Raw genomic sequence first — 17727 nt, 5'->3', positions numbered from 1 at the left:
TGGGAACTCTTTCTCCTTTCAAAATTTCCCTTCTTAATTTTCAAGTGCACTTTACTGCATGAAGGAAGGAAGCTTTTGTACATGATTTTCAATCAAAGTGAATGCACTCCCTCAGGCCTAAAATACTGAAGAAAAAAAAATAACTAGCAAATTTTGCATTCTGTTAGTTACTGCTGCAATTCATTGATTGCAGAAGAATTCATTGATTGTTGAAACTCAGACTGACTTCAGGACTTTCCTATCTTTTGTGGAATGTGCCATTCTAAATATTTTAGAGATATTCTACACATAAATTATTTCTATATTTTGTAGGAGTAATGTACTCTCTGCCTATTAATGGCCTTTGGGGATATTGCTAGACAAGTGTGTTTTATACAAGCAGTTTGTTAACATACAATCTTAGAATAAATGTCAGTTTTAGGGAGCAACTTGAGAATTTAAAGTCTTCATTTGTCTAAATGAAAAAGGACATTAGTGTCAGGAAATAGATACAATTTACTTTCCATGTGTTTCAAGGGCTTTTGGAAAAAAGAAAAAAAGAACAACAAAAAAAGCAATAAAATGCAGTATTTTTAAGAGTTAACAGACATACGTATTTTAAATAATTAAGAACTAACTTTTGAAATATATTTTGAATACAAATTAAATGAGGACCAATTTTATGGTATCATTTTACAAAACTATGTGGTAGAACACATAGAAACATAAGCTGAATGCGTAGATCAGAACAGGGATTGACCATCAAGAATGGGAAGTTCCACAAATATCCAATGTAACAAATGCTTTAAGCATTTGAAAAGATACTTTAAGTATTTGAGTATAAAATACTTTAAGTATTTGAAAAGATCTTTTGTCTTTTTCAAAGTAGAAGCATTGATTTGACCATATAATAGCTAACTCTCACTTTTGTGAGTGCTTTTTATTAATCCAGTAAAGACTTCTGAATTTATGTACAAATATGTGTGTAAAAATTAATCATAAAGATAATCCATGTATATGGGAGATACTGAACAGTTTAACATTTGGGTGTAGGAGAAACAATTAGCAGGAAAGTTCGAATTCAGTAAAACTCTTAACTCCATCTTCGTGCCATCTATATTTTGCATAATACTTCAATGTTTTCTTGAGTCAGGCTAAATTCAATGAGATTAGATAATAAGCTCTAGTGTCTTGCCAAATCAGGACAGAGATTTTAATGCAAACATAAATATTTAATGTTACATAACAAGATTCTTAATAAGCAGAGGGGAAACGTAAGCTACTAACTGCAGAAATCAGATTTCAAACTGAGGATCAGATTTTGCAGGTCCTGCCATGAGCTTCACTCACAATCCCATCATTAAAACCTGTAATAATGTAACATCATTGAGGAAGTATTTCAGCTTTTAGCACTCTGTGTATGTAACAGCATTTATTGTAAGAAAGAAGCTATTTTCAGCCCCTTTCCAACCCACTTTCAGGTCGGAAAGAAAGAAAGATGAGCTACACTAATGGCTAGTTGGTTGTATTCCAGCACTGGTAAAACAAATCTTCAAGATCAAAGGGCCAGACATTTTAATAAACAGTGTGCACTACTGTTACTGTGACTTATGGCTTTGATCTGCAGAGAGGGAAGCTATAAAATAGCACAAAAGAGAAATGATTTTTTTACTGCATGGTTAAGTGTTAACCATACATATTACATATATATCCATCTAATATATATTATACACATACCTATATATTTATACTGATATGGGAAAAAAACTCTGGGTGCATACATATAAGTACCTTGGTATAGAGCTCTATGTGCTTACATGAGAGGTCACAGCAAAACTACACCTATCTGGGGAAAAGTACTTGTTTTATCTAGAGACAGAAGTTTTCACAGAAGTTTCCAGATTGTGAAACCGGGAACAGACTTAGGTACATGCCAATATATGTGCTGAGGGCACATCCCGGTACTATTCGGGTGCTGTTTCTTGCCTACACAAAGCAGCTGTGTTTTGCTTTTAGGCTCACAAGCATCGTCTCCTAACTGTTACTCAGACTATACATCCTCTTACAGAGCACAGGAGCTCCATCCCTGTCCACGTGCCTCAGTTTCTTTTGATGGAAGCCAGGATGTGTGAAGGTGATATGAGAAGACGCAGTCCAGGTCCCGACTTGCAGTCAGGACATGGCCAGCCCTTCCACTGGGACAGAGGGGGAAGGAAGCATTCCCTGATTCCCCAGTTTAGCCATAGGCTAAATTTAGACATAGGCTAATTTAGACATAGGCTTCTCTGGCTTACAAAGAATTGTTGTTCTATGCTGAACATGGGCAGTTTCATGATGCAAAGGGAGAGTATTTCGGGAGCGGTTGCCATGGAGAACAGGAGACATCTAAAATTATTATCACATATCTTACAGAGATACATGGTTTACATGACATAAGATCCTGGTTCACAAGTCTGATATTTTAACTGTTGAATGATTCTGTCGTTCTTCATGTCTGAGTATTCAACCTGCAGAATCTTTCAAATACACCTACCATTTATCCTCTAAAAGTTGCATTCTCTTGAAGGGGTCTCCACTGGTCTCCAAAATGAAGGGTTGGCCAAAACCACCATGCAGAGTTGGTGAAGGTAAGAAGAGAAGTCCTAAGCCAGCTGTAGTGCATGAGGAGACAGCTATAACCTCACCTGTATTATATACATTTGGCAATTCATTGCCCAAAACATGTAGAGGGAACTCACGCACATTTGGCAGTGATCAAATAAACTGATTTTTTAGAATCCTGGAAAGGCTGATACTGTTCGTAGAGAGAAAGCACTTAATTTGACTTCTGATCCAGAGAACACAGTACTAAAATTACCGAGGTAAAGAATAAATATGGAACGAGGCAGAAACAGTTCGTTTTGATATCAAATATTTCAGTGCCCAATGATTTTTTATCATTTTCATCTGTTTCTCTATGCTACAAAAAAGGCTGAGTAGACTTGCTTAATTTCAAGACAAAATTGTAACAGTGATATAATTCTTTATATAAAGGAAAGCTTGTGAAAATGTTTAAATGGATATGTATATTTCTCACTTATTGCTTTATTATGTCCTCTTTTAACATTCATGAGTAATTTATCTTAAAATAAATTATTCTCCTTGGAGCTGTCTGCTTATTTTACACAATAGTTTCAGTAACAAGTTTTTAATGCCTTTTCCCCTTTCCAGTATTTCAAACTACATTTTAGAGCCTAACTCCTTGAAACTAATGAATGTTTCTTCTTTTATGATCCATTGCTGTTGTTGCTTAGCCACTGATTATATCACGTACAAACTTTATCTTCTCTCTTATGACAAATGTTGTTATAGTCTGAAACAATTCCATCACATAAAAAGTATTAAGTCTTTTGTGCCAGTGAACAGCTCTTACATTTCCTCTACCATTATCAGATTGGCCTGTTCCTTCAGGACTGCAGCGTTTCCACAATCAGGTAAATAATCAAAGTCTATTTCTCATTCTCTGAATATTGCTGATGAAAGAATGAATGTTATTCTTTCATGCTTAACTACGCAGAACAGGGCTATTCATTTAACTGTTTCAGGAATCCCTGAACCATGAAGATAAATGGGCTTTTGGATGAGCAGGGATTATTCCACTGTATCAAGGGATGCGAGGCAGCACTTAATTTGGAGGATTAACTACTTAGGGTTACATTATGTTAGGCTGATATGTACAGAAACCTACATTATGAGAAGACTTGGCTTGAATGTATTTTCCGTGATTTGGACTGAAACGATTGCTGGGTACAAACTATAAAATTTCAGGTAAGAGCACTGCTACCTTTGTAGGCTTGCTTTTAATTTTACTGAAGACATGCCCTTGTGCAAATGATTAGCATTCTGGCTGTAAACAGCCTTTAGGTTCAGTGAGCCCCTGCTTTTCACTTCTGGCTGATCTTTACCTGGGAACGTAAATCCTCCAGCATTTGAAGCACAACTGAACTCATTGGAGCAGTAACGGATCTATGCCACATTTCAGATTTTCAACTGAATTTGAAACTCATTTTTTTTTAAAATGTAAATATTGAAGATTTCACAGAATCACAGAATGGTTGAGGTGGGAAGAGACCTCTGGAGATCATCTAGTGTAACCTCCCTGCTCAAGCAGAGTCCCCTAGAGCACATTACTCAGGATCATGTCCAGATGGCTTTTGAATATCTCCAGGGAAGGAGACTCCACAAGTTCTCTGAGCAAGCTGTTTCAGTGCTCAGACACCCTCACGGCAAAGAATTTTTTCCACGTGTTCAGACAGAACTTCCTGTCTTGCAGTTTATGCCCATTGCCTCTTGTCCTTTTGCTGGGCACCACTGAGAAGAGTCTGAGAGTATTACACACAAAACAAACCCCTACATAGAACCTGTAAATTACCCTGTGAGAAGGTTTGCTTCTCTTAATTTTGTTTTCTTTCGAGAAATTATTATAAGATTTAATTTCCAGCCTATTGGATCCAACACATGCAAGTACAAAGAAGAGGTCCTCATTTGGCATTTTTCCTCAGAAAGCACTGACCATGTTGAATCAACTTGTCCATGGGCATGTATTTATTGTGTCACAACTTGAGAGCATGTATCCGTCAAACACATGCCAGAAAAGTGACACTTCCCCAGGACAAGAAAATCTGGCTTTTGTTCACTCCTCATCCATAGCTTGTAGGACCTTAGTTGTGCTGACTGGCAGCAACAGGAATTTTTTGTAGCAAAATAGAAGTGAATGAAGGTGATGATTTCATTTTAAAACGGCTAGTATTTTTCATATTGATTAGAGTATGTTATATTGAGAGAATAATCCTGATTTTGGATTAATATCTCCATACGGGAGGGTCTGGGTCACTTAACTATTTCATTTTCTTAACAAATGCACCTTAAGTGGTGAAATAAATAAATAAAAAGCAATCCGTGTGCATGAACCAGCTCTTATTTCTTATTCCTTTCATTATTTTTTAGTATATTAATCCACTGAATTATTATTAGCATTTATTAAATTAATGGATAATCACTGTGGAATTATCAGCTCACTTAAAATAAAATATCAATTTTCTCAGACTCATTGACTACATTTGACCATCAAATTATTACAGAAATTGTATCAGGGCAGTATTTTCCTCATTCTTCTTAAAGAAGGCATTTCATTACCATGCAAATGGCAGTGCCTCTGAGCAGGCTAATTAGCATATGCGACATGTAACATATAAACCACAGTATTAAGTCCCTCCACAATTTACACAGAAAGTATAATCAAATTTGACTGGAAATACCTTTTTTTTTTTTTTTTTTTGAGATCTGGCATTTACACATGGCAAAGTGGTGGGTGGATGTCTATTACATGTGCAAAGACGAGAAAGAATAATTGTGTAAGATACTATGCATCACCAGCAAAGAAAGAACATTTAAAGGAAATGTACTTGGTAATTAGATTAATAATGGGCAATTAATCTGATAGAGACGGACAGCCTATTTAAAAGCAACAGAAGTACATAATGTAATCAAAGCATATTTGGCCCAATTACGTGCATTTGTTTATTTATTTACTGTCGTGTTGTGTGCACATATTATCAGTATCTTTTGATATTCATTTTGGAAGATATTGCAATATTCGAGAGGCTAACAGAATACTGAAAAAGACCACACATTTGAATCTAAGAACAGACATGGCCACTAAGCAGTTTAAGCAACTACAAATTCAGTTTCAAATATGAAATCTTGGGAACACTTTCCTGTAGGATGGCACAGACCATATTCCCAAGTGTATGAGAAAGGATGCTGTCAGCATCTGCAAAACAGGCTTCAAGCTTAATACAAATGAAAAATCCACTCAAACATGTAATTTTGGCATGTGGATAGAAACTCAAAACTTAGCATATATATCAGCCAAACAGCCAAAAAACGGACCTTTCATTGCCATGAAACTAATCTAAACCCACTGTCACTCTCAACAGCGTGGTATGGTACACTAAACTTTCTGTCATGCAGTCACTTCTCTTACGTGACTAAACATGGAGCTACTGCAGCTGGCAGCAGGCAGTCATTGACTTCACACTGTGAAAACACTTTCTAAAGACAACTCTGTTATCAAATGTGGTTATTTACCTGTCATAGTCTTGGCAAATCTCCCCAACAGCTACCAAAGCTTTCAAGTACTCATTGGGTTGATAGGGGTGGATATAGTGCAGTGAGCAGCTGTTCCTAGGATCACCATTGGATGCGGTGAAATCTATAGCTACCTGGAATAGAAGAAAAGTCAATGTGTTGTGGTGCTGTTCTGGGCAGGAGTATAGCCACACCAAACATTTATCTTTACCAAAACCAGTTTTCTGCAGAGACTGCAACCTTAAAGCAAAGGTCATTTCACAGTGTACTTAATCAAATTTGAATGAGGATAGTATCAATAACTATTTCTAAAAGTATACAGCAGCTAATAAAATAAGAGTTAATAAAACTAAAATGGTGTAACTAGAAAAAAAAAAGCTGGATAATTATTCTATGTGGGGAATTATGCTCTAATAAAAATGAATCAAATTATCTCTAGGTTCTCAAACTTAATTAAATTATTCCAGCTCAGGTAATGTTCAGGACATAAATGCTGTGCAGCTAAAACATCCCTAGAGAGTTAAAAATTCTACTCAAACTATAAATCAAAACTCCATTCAGGCACAGTTCTTAGCTATTTTGCACCTTCTTGTGTCTGTAATAATATTCTCCGTGTCTACAGTAAATACTCCGGTGGATTTTTTTATCTTCAAAGCATCTTCTAAGCATTAAATAATTAACCCTCCCAATTTCATAGATGATAGCAAGCTTAAAGGTGAGCTGCAGGGTAAAAATACAGCTTGAATCCTGCACAGATTTTTGTGTTGAAAAGGCTTACGGGAGGTTGTGGGAAGCATTCGGTGCCAAAACAAATATATTAAAGAATCCTTTTAAAATTAATTTCTCCCTTTTAAAATTCTGTTTATCCTTCTCACTGAAGAGATAATCTTGCATGCATTTTTCTGTGATATGACTGGCATGGATTGGAAAGCTCTTTCCTGAATTTGTGATGTTGCTTTCAAGGAATTCCAAAGAGGAGCATCAAGAAAACCATATGGTCTCTTAGAGGGAACAAAGCCATTTACAAACTTCCTTACAATTTTGTTCAGTGACCTCTTCCTCCAAAAACCCCACTATATCTGGATCTTCAATAGCTACAGATGTACTGAATTCAGTTTGTAGTTCTACTGTGCAGTTGACACGTAAGGGGCTTGCTGAGGGCTGCAAAAAGAACTTTGAAAGTCCCAGCTTGCCTCTGTGAATGTGCACCTTCCCCAGCTGCAGTCTGCTTGGCACAGGGAAGACTATTTTACACAGCTATAAAATGAAAATTAAACATGACGTTTTTATTCTCCCTTAAAAAAGACATAGTCCTGAAAGTTCTCTGTTGCTGTTGCTAGAAGCTAAAAGAGAAATATCATGCTGCATCAACTCAATATGGCTTTTCCCTACCTTTTCTGATTTTCCACGGCTAACTCTTGGCTGAAGAAAAATATTTCTCACTGGACTCTAGTTAGCTTGCAAATCCCTTTGTCATCTTGATCAACTACAAGCCTCCCGTGCTCCACAGTGTGTCAGTCAGGAGATGTAAGCTTGATCTGGCTTGCAAACAAAGTAATCTTTCACCTCCACTTCCCTGCTCATTGCTCAAGCACTGGAGCTGTAAGCCTGGTAGTTTTCCACATAGATCTTTTTCCCAAAATGACAACTTGATTTAACTTGAATAAATCAAAAGGAAACCCCTGATGTTTTAACCAGCATGCATATACGTAATTATCTGTGCCACAGCTGTCAGAAATGAGCAAGAAACTCTAGTGGTTTGTGAAACCTAAGGTAAATACATGGGTAATTGAATGGATTAGAATAGTTTTGGGGTGTTTATTTAAATGCTCATGTTATGAATGTTCATATTCTGATGCACTATACTTGATTTTGATCCAAACTTCTGTTTGGTTCTCTAAGGAGAGACTTTTACGAAAGATGACCATTGTTACTTGTCACGGTTCCAAAATAACAACACAGATCCCTTCTGTTTTAGCATTACCTGACAGTACCGAGGTCTTGTGCAAATAAGTAGGAGAAGAATTTGTAATACAAAGTTAGCATAACACAGGAGCTAGGCTAATATCACAAATAAGCTATTCTTGTGATCAGCAAAGCAGGAATCCTTTTTACAGTGCAGATATTTGATTTTTGTCAGTGTATCTTTAAACTTACTGGTTCAAATATACCAGTCATCTTCCCACATCTAAATGAAAACATAGCAATAACTCTTAGCACTTTTTTTTTTCTCGGCCTTGTAAAAGGGTGATTTTCAATGCACTGAAAATATCCTGCAGAGCTAGGATCTCCTGCTAGATCTCTCAGCAAAGAATCAGCCTGTCCAACACCATGACCTGTCTAAGAGAGAATCTGTCCAATATATCTTCCTATTACAGTTCCTTTTATGCATACTACACATCCCTTCTGCTGTATTTCCTAACATGATGAATATGTCTTCTGACTACAGACCCATTTGCACTGCCAGCTTCTGAACATTTCTTGTACAGCAGGGAACACTGTCTGATAAGAGATACGGTGTGCTGCAATAAGTGCTGCATAAAAGTAATGGCCTGGAATCAGCACTATTGATCTCTGAAGATGAAGGCTTCTTAATAACCAAATTTAAAGTGAAGGAAAAGTTTACTTGGGTTTTTCAGAGACATTCTTTCTAACTACAAACTATGTTCCTACAATGGATGTACAAATTATCCAAAGAACACACAGCATGATGTTACTAAAGCCCTCATCAGTGCATTAAATGAGCAGGCACATCATACTACAGCTTTCTGTTACCAAATCTAAGCTTAGCTTCCCAGTTTGCCTCCCACAACAAGTGCCCTTTCAGATCACAGCTGCATCGTGCTGCCTGTACATGGCATGAACTCAATGGAAATGTCATTAACTTTAAGGCTACAACAACAATAAATGAATCAGGACAGTTTCAAACAATTCCAGATCCAATGTCCCATTCCTATCAAAAGAAATGGAAATCTGGAAAGGTGAAAGGAATAGGCCTGATCTGTTGTAGTGGCCTGAAGTAACCAAATTAGGCCTATGTGAAAAGGAGATATACAGGATATATAGCATATATATAAATGGAGATCATACGATATATACAGAAAGCACAGAATATCTTTTCTGTGGGCTGCAGTATTTTGCTTCAGTGCCCACAAGAGAATCTCTGATACATTTCTAGAGACAGCAATAAGGCAGACAAGCAGTGCATGCTATCATCATGGGTACTGGTGCAACTGAGACAGGAAGAAGGAAAACATGCAGACAGTCAGCTTATGATTAAGTAGAACCACTAGGTTATGAATGAACAGAGCTATAGGCACAGAGACATCCACTTTCCCTGGTTCCACGTAGGTAGAAAACTGATAGTGATGAATTTGTACAATACTGTAGCTGGTGGACTTACCACTGAGATCAGCAGTAATTTAGGCGTCTCTGTGGCTCACAGAATGGATCTTTCATCTCCTTTATGTGCCCACTGCCTGTCCTTGCAGACGACTTTACTTAAGTTGTGTATTATCAATGGTTTGTTTCATTTCAGCTATCCTGCCCTATTTCCTCAGATAACCCAAAGCTAAGTGGATACAAACACTTTTAAACATGCAAACTGAATACAAGCCAATACACTATGCACTCGAAGAAAACACCTATAGATCTATTTAAACACAGCCGTTTCTTACAGTTTCTTGCCCCCTGTTTGGAGCTGTCTTTACGTTTTGCAACATGATTGTCATTGCTCTAAAACATAATAAATTGGTATGTGCACAAAACTCCTACTGCATTAGCATAGGTTTATTTTCTGGGCACAATACATTTTGCAATAAGACCTTAATAACTTACTAAGGAATGATGTATAAGATTCTTTTCTTTGTGAAAGTGATGAATCGGTAACTAAGGGGATTCTCTTTCTTTAAAACATGTTAGAGAAGTAAGACACTTACTGTAAACTGTATTTGGCAGCCTCCCATGATATAATCTAAGAAAGAATGCATCTTGTGGATCTGCAGACAAGAAATCAAGGCGTAAATTAACTGTGTACTGCTAAAATATCAGTGTGTGGAACTGCCTGAAAAAAAGTAAACTAGAAGAAGGGGCAGGACCAACTGAAAATAAGGTACAGGAAGAAAGCGTTTCATACAGTCTGAGAAAGGAACAAAAGTTTAAAGAGCAAAAATACCAAAATGATTCTAAAACTATAGAAACGTAAATTGACATCAGAAATAGAACTGGACTCTATTCCTTCCCACTAGGAAGTCAATGAGAATTTTGCCATTGGCTTAGGAGGAACAAGAGCAATTTTGTATGTTCAGAGATATGAATTTTGGAAGGACTGGAAGGGAAACACACACAAGGCCATTTGGAAAGCCTGGAGTCATGAATTTAGGACTGCCTACTCCATTGCACAACAGTAGAGACAGGACAAGAGAAATTAGAGAGGAATACTGGGGACAGTTAGCTTACTTTTGGGATCCAAGTCCTTGTCTTTACTTTTTTTAGTGGATCAGTTTCTATTGCTTTCTCCAGACAGTTCCACTTTGTTGTCTAACAGACAAAAAGCAAAACACAAATACCTTGCACTGGTTAAGGATGACAATGCCTGAGTTCTTGTAATTCTTCTTCTTTGCTTTGTATTTAGGGTTAATGCATTCCCATTGTACCTGTGAAAAAAAGAGGTGACTACATGAAGGAAAATTTATGTACACATTGAATGATTAGCAAAGACGGCAGTGTCTGATTTCCACAGTTGACTGAATCTTATCAGTAATGGTGCACACAGAAGAAAGAATTAAAAACATTAACTATGCAGAGAATTAACTTAACAGAAAAGGTCCCGAGGCAAACATCTGTCTTCAATTGTGTGCGTGTGGACACAGTGCTCAGAGAGATACCCAGATTTTTGCATTGTCACCTTCCAGTCCTGTAGGTTCAGGTATTACATGAGCAAAACTGAGGATCTTTTGAGATTATTTAAGAAGACAAAATAAAAGGGAACTTAATACAAATGAAAATACCTGAGGGAGCAACCTGATGCATTATTTTAGCTGCAAAACTGCATACACAGTATCACTGGTGTTTTCTATTAAATTTATAATTAGACAAATTCTAATCAGAGATCATATCACTCTCTCTTGAAAGAGAGCAAGAGTTTCTCCTTTCAGTCCGATAATAAAACAAAAAGTTAAGAAAACCACTAAAATGTGGAAAGAAGATGCAGCTAGTTAATGATATATTTAACAAATTAAAAGTTGTAAATTATCCCTAAGAATATATTTTTAAAACTTCTTTGAAAATGCTCTGTTTAGTTTCCTTTACAAATACTCATTTCTACAGCAAAATAGTCCTACTTTGTTACTGAAATATGTTGCCTTATTTCCATCATAACATCTCTGAGCGTCTTAGTGATTTTCACTTTAAATGTTCTGCCTTCTCTGGTTTCAGCCAGACTGATAAAGCCAAACTATCAGACCTTGACCACTAATTACTACAATATTATTCATTTGTTGTTGCAGGAGTAAAATACATGTTTGCATGTGCAAGTATCCATCGGTATTTTGAAAACCAGATTTGTATGTGTATGTGTTATTAAATAAGGTTAAGAACATATTATTTTCTTTCAGGGAGGTGTTTTTAAGTGCTGGGAGAAAACAGGTGACATCTAACCAGATGCTGAGTAAAACAAAGAATATATCTCCAAAAGGAACCAGGACAGTCTACTATCTAAAAATCCACATTATGACATTTCATAATGAAACATATCTAAGTGTTACAATACTGTGTCTATAGTGTAGACCTTCATATTGGATTTGTCTGGGAAAATCATTTTAGCATGTAAAATCACTTTTATCATATGAACTTATGAACATTTTGAGCTTCAAGCCACTTCCTAACACCAATTATTTGGATGTCACTAAAGTATTTGAAGCTTGGAGTTTTGTCAAGTGTCAACAAAGGAAAGGCAAAACATATGGCTCTGGAGCAATATGAGACCTTCTTTTGCACAGAGGAGGAGGAGTATTTTCATCACTGCATTTCTGGAGACAGGTGACAGAGCCAAGAACGGGAAAAGATTAAAAAAATGGTCCAACTGCAGGAAGCACATCTGCTTGCTTTCCCAGTTAGCCTACAGCTCAATTATTTGTCTCGTGAAATGAATTTTCCAACTGAGAAGACAGGCAGACACAGGCCCACTTGTTCAGGGGAGATTCTCCATAAACATTTTTTCTCTACTCAAGAGAGGTAGTCAGGCTTAAGAAATAAAAGCCCTTCTTTCCAACTACAGAGAGCTTGTTGTGACACAACACAAGAGCACAATAAGCTCTTTATTTGGAAAAGCAATCTGACAGTGAGGCAAAATCACTGCCCACGTCTTGATATGTTGCTGTCTGGCAAGATGGTTTAGCACAGTTATCTCCAAACTTATTGGAAGCATTCCTACAGAGAATCTGTGCTGTCTGTACATCATAAAGAAGTTGTAATATACTGAATAGAGAGAAAAAATAGGGGTCAGGATTTTTGTTCCTCCCTTTGCCAATGAACTACACTGGAGAGATCTCATGCTTTCCCTTGAATGTCTGAGGTGCAGTTCCTTAATTTTATCTTCCTCCAACATGAACACTTTTCAATGTCTATGTTTAGACAATAATGCCTGGCTTTTCCTTTGGAAAAAAAAGATTGTTTAAGCCTGAACATAAGGTTTATTATGTTCATGTCATTGGTTTCTGGAAGAAGTTTATACTATATGAGGACCAAAGCAGCGTAAAACTACTTCAGGGGAGAAAAATCTGCTCCTCTCAGCTTCTCTGTGATAACTGTAAAACATACATAGGAATGTTCGCCTACATTTGGAATGCAAATCACTAACATGTCATTGGGTGATGTGGATAAGAAACCAATTGAAAGAACAGGCTAGCAAATTCCTAGAAAATAGAAAATTAGAAAACAAGAATTAATTTGCACCTATTATATCTGTCGATGTGGTAGTAGAGAGGGGAAAGGGAAAGGGAAAGGGAAAGGGAAAGGGAAAGGGAAAGGGAAAGGGAAAGGGAAAGGGAAAGGGAAAGGGAAAGGGAAAGGGAAAGGGAAAGGGAAAGGGAAAGGGAAAGGGAAAGGGAAAGGGAAAGGGAAAGGGAAAGGGAAAGGGAAAGGGAAAGGGAAAGGGAAAGGGAAAGGGAAAGGGAAAGGGAAAGGGAAAGGGAAAGGGAAAGGGAAAGGAAGTCCTTCCCCAGTTTATGGGTAGGCTTAAAAAAATAAGACTTTTACATGAAACTCTCAATCTTTAGTAACACACCAAGATGTGGTTCTGACCTTGCCAGTTCCCACAGCTCAAGCTGAAGATGTGACAAGTGTCATTTGAAGGAAATTCCCTATACAGACCTCGTCACATCTCCAGCTCTTCCAAAGACAACAGAAGTCAGAATACAGCTCTAACCAGGTACGTAATAATGCAAAACAACTTTGAAATATTTTGTTTGTACTGTGAGGACAAGCCCAAATTTCAGTCTGCTCTTACATTCCCGGTATTGATTTGGTATCTGGCATTGTTTTTATTGATTCATTTTTGTCTCTTAAATTAACTTTTCAGTTAAGTGGAAACTAATGCAAGAGTCTGCAATCTGATGCTAATGGTAAACATCGTGAAATTTGGATTCATCATCCTGAAAGTCACTTAATGTTTCCTCCAGATGCCTGGCAGTTCTGGGCAATACAAGGTCTTTCCCTGTCAAACACCACAATGAATCTGAAACAGAAAACTACCTGGTTTTAAGTATCTCCTGTTTATTGAATATAAGTACTGTTGCATATGATGGTAATGAAACCCCAAAACATGCTTATGTCCCATCTGTGCTTAGTTACTTAAAGAAGCAAAAGCCCTGATGTGAGGCTCATAGTCAGGTATCTGGACAAATGGGGGAAACCAGCTGAGATTCCTGAAGGATTGCACCCAATCTTGTGGACCTCAGCAGCACTTCCAGCTCCTCCAATAACACACGGAACCTGCGGGAATAGCACTAGAGATAGTAAGCACAGTAGGGTTTCTTCCTCCCCTCTCCTTTCTCTGTGTGTGCACATATACACGTGTTCATTTTTTTTTTGTAATATAGGAACACAGGAACAGATTTCTCCCTTATATAATTCTTGTACTGCAGGAGAATCCAGGTGATTTCTGTTTCTACGACATTTTCCTCTGAATCCCTCAGGTTTTATTGCCTCCATGTCCAAAAAAAAAATAAAAAAAAAAGAGACTTTCTTCTCATTAATAGAGGATATCTCCTATGAATGGTTTTAATAGTCTTTAAATTTTTATCAAGCTTTTCTAGTTTTATTTTAAAATGTTTGAAAGATTAATATTATAAAACTGACACTACACATGTATTAAAACATATAACATATTTGGAAATAATCATAGAATACAATAAACTAAGTATTTACTAGTATTTCACTAAAAAATACTGTCACAAAAAGTGATGGACTTGTTCTTAATTTTGTGTGTGTGTGTGTGTTAAGATTACGATGAAGGAGTAAATGATGAATTTTGGTGAGAGATGCTAAACAGAAGGCTTAGAAATGTCTATTTCAGACGTACATTTAAACAACAGGATGTGTTTGCCCCTTTTTTATTGGCTGTCAGTAGGAAAATAGGCTACCTGTCAGGAAACAACAGTCTGTGACAACAAGGTAATTATTAAGGAACAGAAACACACACCAAGCTATTATACTGCTTCACTGAAAAGATTTTTCATTATCAGGAAGTTTTCTTAAAAAGCATGAATTAATTTCACCTGGATCACAAACCAAAGGCCAACCAGCTTTTCCAGAATTCAGTAATTTCAATCACTGAGAAGCAACTCTGATTCTGAAGGCATCACAACTCAAGACTTGTGAATCTCACCCAGGACCTGCCACATTTAGGAAAGGCATTCATGAATTACTCACACCACTCCTGATCAAAACAGGTGATCAATCATTCAAAGAAGAAATCTTCTCTTCTTCCTTCACACACTACTGCTTCAACCACTACCAAGCTGCCAGTGTTAGATTCACATTTATCTAAATGATGCCTGGTTTCAAGCACAAATTTCCAAGAAATCTCACAGAAGAGGCAAGTCAGCAAGCCAACCGTAAGATCATCTGATCAGAGGCTGACACTCAACATTTGGAATAATCAATACTCAGTCTAGGGTATGGAATTGAAATGGTCTAAGAAGCACCATCACCTCCTGTAGCACATATCCATCCCAAGAGGTTCTGTAGCATTTGATAGTTTGGCTACGTGACTTGTAATAATAAGACGTATCTCACTTGAGGAGCAGGTTGAAGAATGGGATAGAATACTATTAGTGCTTTCTGGAGGATGAACTATGAACAATTAAAAGGCGACTTCAAGATCCTTTTCAAATCCACCAAATGGAGATGAGGTAAACTGGTGAAATGATGTGAAGTACTAGCAGCACACAGAAGACACACAGGTTTTCCTGCTCACCAACACATACTACTATATTACTCTCATCCTTACCAATTAAAGTTATTTATGACAATTTGTGGAACTGACACCAACTAATACAGATGCTGCTGATGGGCAGAGGGAGAGCCATGCCACTGGTATAGCCTCCTTTAACTCTGCACAGATTTGTAGCTGGTACTTAAGGAGAGATCCCTCATCCCTGCCAATGGTAAATGTTCCCTCTCATTCTCTCCTTTTTTCTGGGAGACTGAAAAACCCTGGCTGACTATCCCTAGGATGTTTTGATTATCTTTTGACAGAACTACAGCAATGTACTGTAGCTAGCCATAAAGCTTACTGCACAAACTAAAATACAACCATAATAAAAAGTTTCATTGTGTCTCCTCAGCAACTCAAACAGGGATGTCAGACCTGAGCTCTGCTCTTCACACTGGCTTCCACAGCAGTTGAGATCAGATTTCAGATTTTGGTCCTCATCTTCAAGACACTCACTCTTGAGACGCTTTATGAAAGAATGGTTAACGCCACAGACTGAAGGATGCTGTTGGCAGTTTTATTCCTCTGACTGGAAAAAGTACTACATGGAAAACATAACATTTTCTGATTTGAAGCTACGAAAAAATCTCTTCTAGGAATGAAGGGCTACATCTAACCTACCCATCTCCTCACCCTCGTTTAATTACATTTCTCTGATGTGGCCTTCCTTATTAGAAATATCTAGCAACACACCCACAGAATCACAGAATCACAGAATCGTCTAGGTTGGAAGAGACCTCCAAGATCACCTAGTCCAACCTCTGACCTAACACTGACAAGTCCTCCACAAAACCATATCACTAAGTTCAACATCTAAACATCTCTTAAAGACCTCCAGGGATGGTGACTCAACCACTTCCCTGGGCAGCCCATTCCAATGCCCAACAACCCTTTCAGTAAAGAAGTTCTTCCTAATATTCAACCTAAACCTCCCCTGGCACAACTTCAGCCCATTCCCCCTTGTCCTGTCACCAGGCACGTGGGAGAATAGACCAACCCATACCTCTCTACAGCCTCCTTTAAGGTACCTATAGAGAGCAATAAGGTGGCCCCTGAGCTTCCTCTTCTCCAGGCTGAACAAGCCCAGCTCCCTCAGCCGATCCTCGTAAGACTTGTTCTCCAGATCCCTCACCAGCTTCGTTGCCCTTCTCTGGACTCGCTCGAGCACCTCCATGTCTTTCTTGTAGTGAGGGGCCCAAAACTGAACACAGTACTCGAGGTGTGGCCTCACCAGAGCAGAGTACAGGGGCACAATCACTCCCCTAGACCTGCTGGCCACACCGCTTCTTATACAAGCCAGGATGCTGTTGGCCTTCTTGGCCACCTGAGCACACTGCTGGCTCATATTCAGCTGCCTATCAACCAGTACTCCCAGGTCCTTCTCTGCCAGGCAGCTTTCCAACCACTCATCTCCCAGCCTGTAGCGCTGCTTGGGGTTGTTGTGCCCCAGGTGCAGGACCCGGCACTTGGCCTTGTTGAACTTCATACAGTTGACCTCAGCCCATCGCTCCAGCCTATCCAGATCCTCCTGCAGAGCCTTCCTTCCCTCGAGCAGATCGACACACACACCTAACTTGGTGTCATCTGCAAACTTACTGAGAGTGCACTCAATCCCCTCATCCAGGTCATCGATAAAGATATTAAAGAGGACCGGCCCCAGCACTGAGCCCTGGGGGACACCACTAGTAACCAGCCTCCAACTGGATTTGACTCCATTCACCACAACTCTTTGGGCCCGGCTATCCAGCCAGTTTTTAACCCAACGAAGTGTACGCCAGTCCAAGCCACGAGCAGCCATTTTCTTGAGGAGAATGTTGTGGGAAACGGTGTCAAAAGCCTTACTGAAGTCAAGGTAGACCACATCCACAGCCTTTCCCTCATCCACTAAGCATGTCACTTTGTCATAGAAGGAGATCAGGTTTGTCAAGCAGGACCTGCCTTTCATAAACCCATGCTGACTGGGCCTGATTGCCTGGTTGCCCTGTAAGTGCCATGTGATGACACTCAAGATAATCTGCTCCATGAGCTTCCCTGGCACTGAGGTCAAACTAACAGGCCTATAGTTCCCTGGGTCTACCCTCCGGCCCTTCTTGTAGATGGGTGTCACATTTGCTAGCCACCAG

The 17727-nt window shown here is 38.4% G+C and overlaps 1 protein-coding gene across 3 annotated transcripts in view; it reads right to left on the bottom strand.

Annotated features, from left to right (window-relative positions):
• Window positions 1-17727, bottom strand: part of CPNE4 (copine 4) — a 293591-nt gene that overhangs the window by 34707 nt on the left and 241157 nt on the right. For all 3 annotated transcript variants that reach the window (XM_083825879.1, XM_083825877.1, XM_083825878.1), the window contains exons 9-11: window positions 10677-10763; window positions 10047-10106; window positions 6109-6242 (exon numbers count right to left, since the gene is read on the bottom strand). In XM_083825879.1, coding sequence (XP_083682005.1) covers window positions 6109-6242; window positions 10047-10106; window positions 10677-10763 — 281 coding nt within the window. The remainder of the gene's footprint in view (window positions 1-6108; window positions 6243-10046; window positions 10107-10676; window positions 10764-17727) is intronic.

Source organism: Anser anser (assembly GCF_964211835.1).
Source record: "Anser anser genome assembly, chromosome: 2".
NCBI lineage: Eukaryota > Metazoa > Chordata > Aves > Anseriformes > Anatidae > Anser > Anser anser.
Note: the sequence above shows the minus strand (reverse complement) of the source record. Positions and strands in the feature narration are given on the sequence as shown.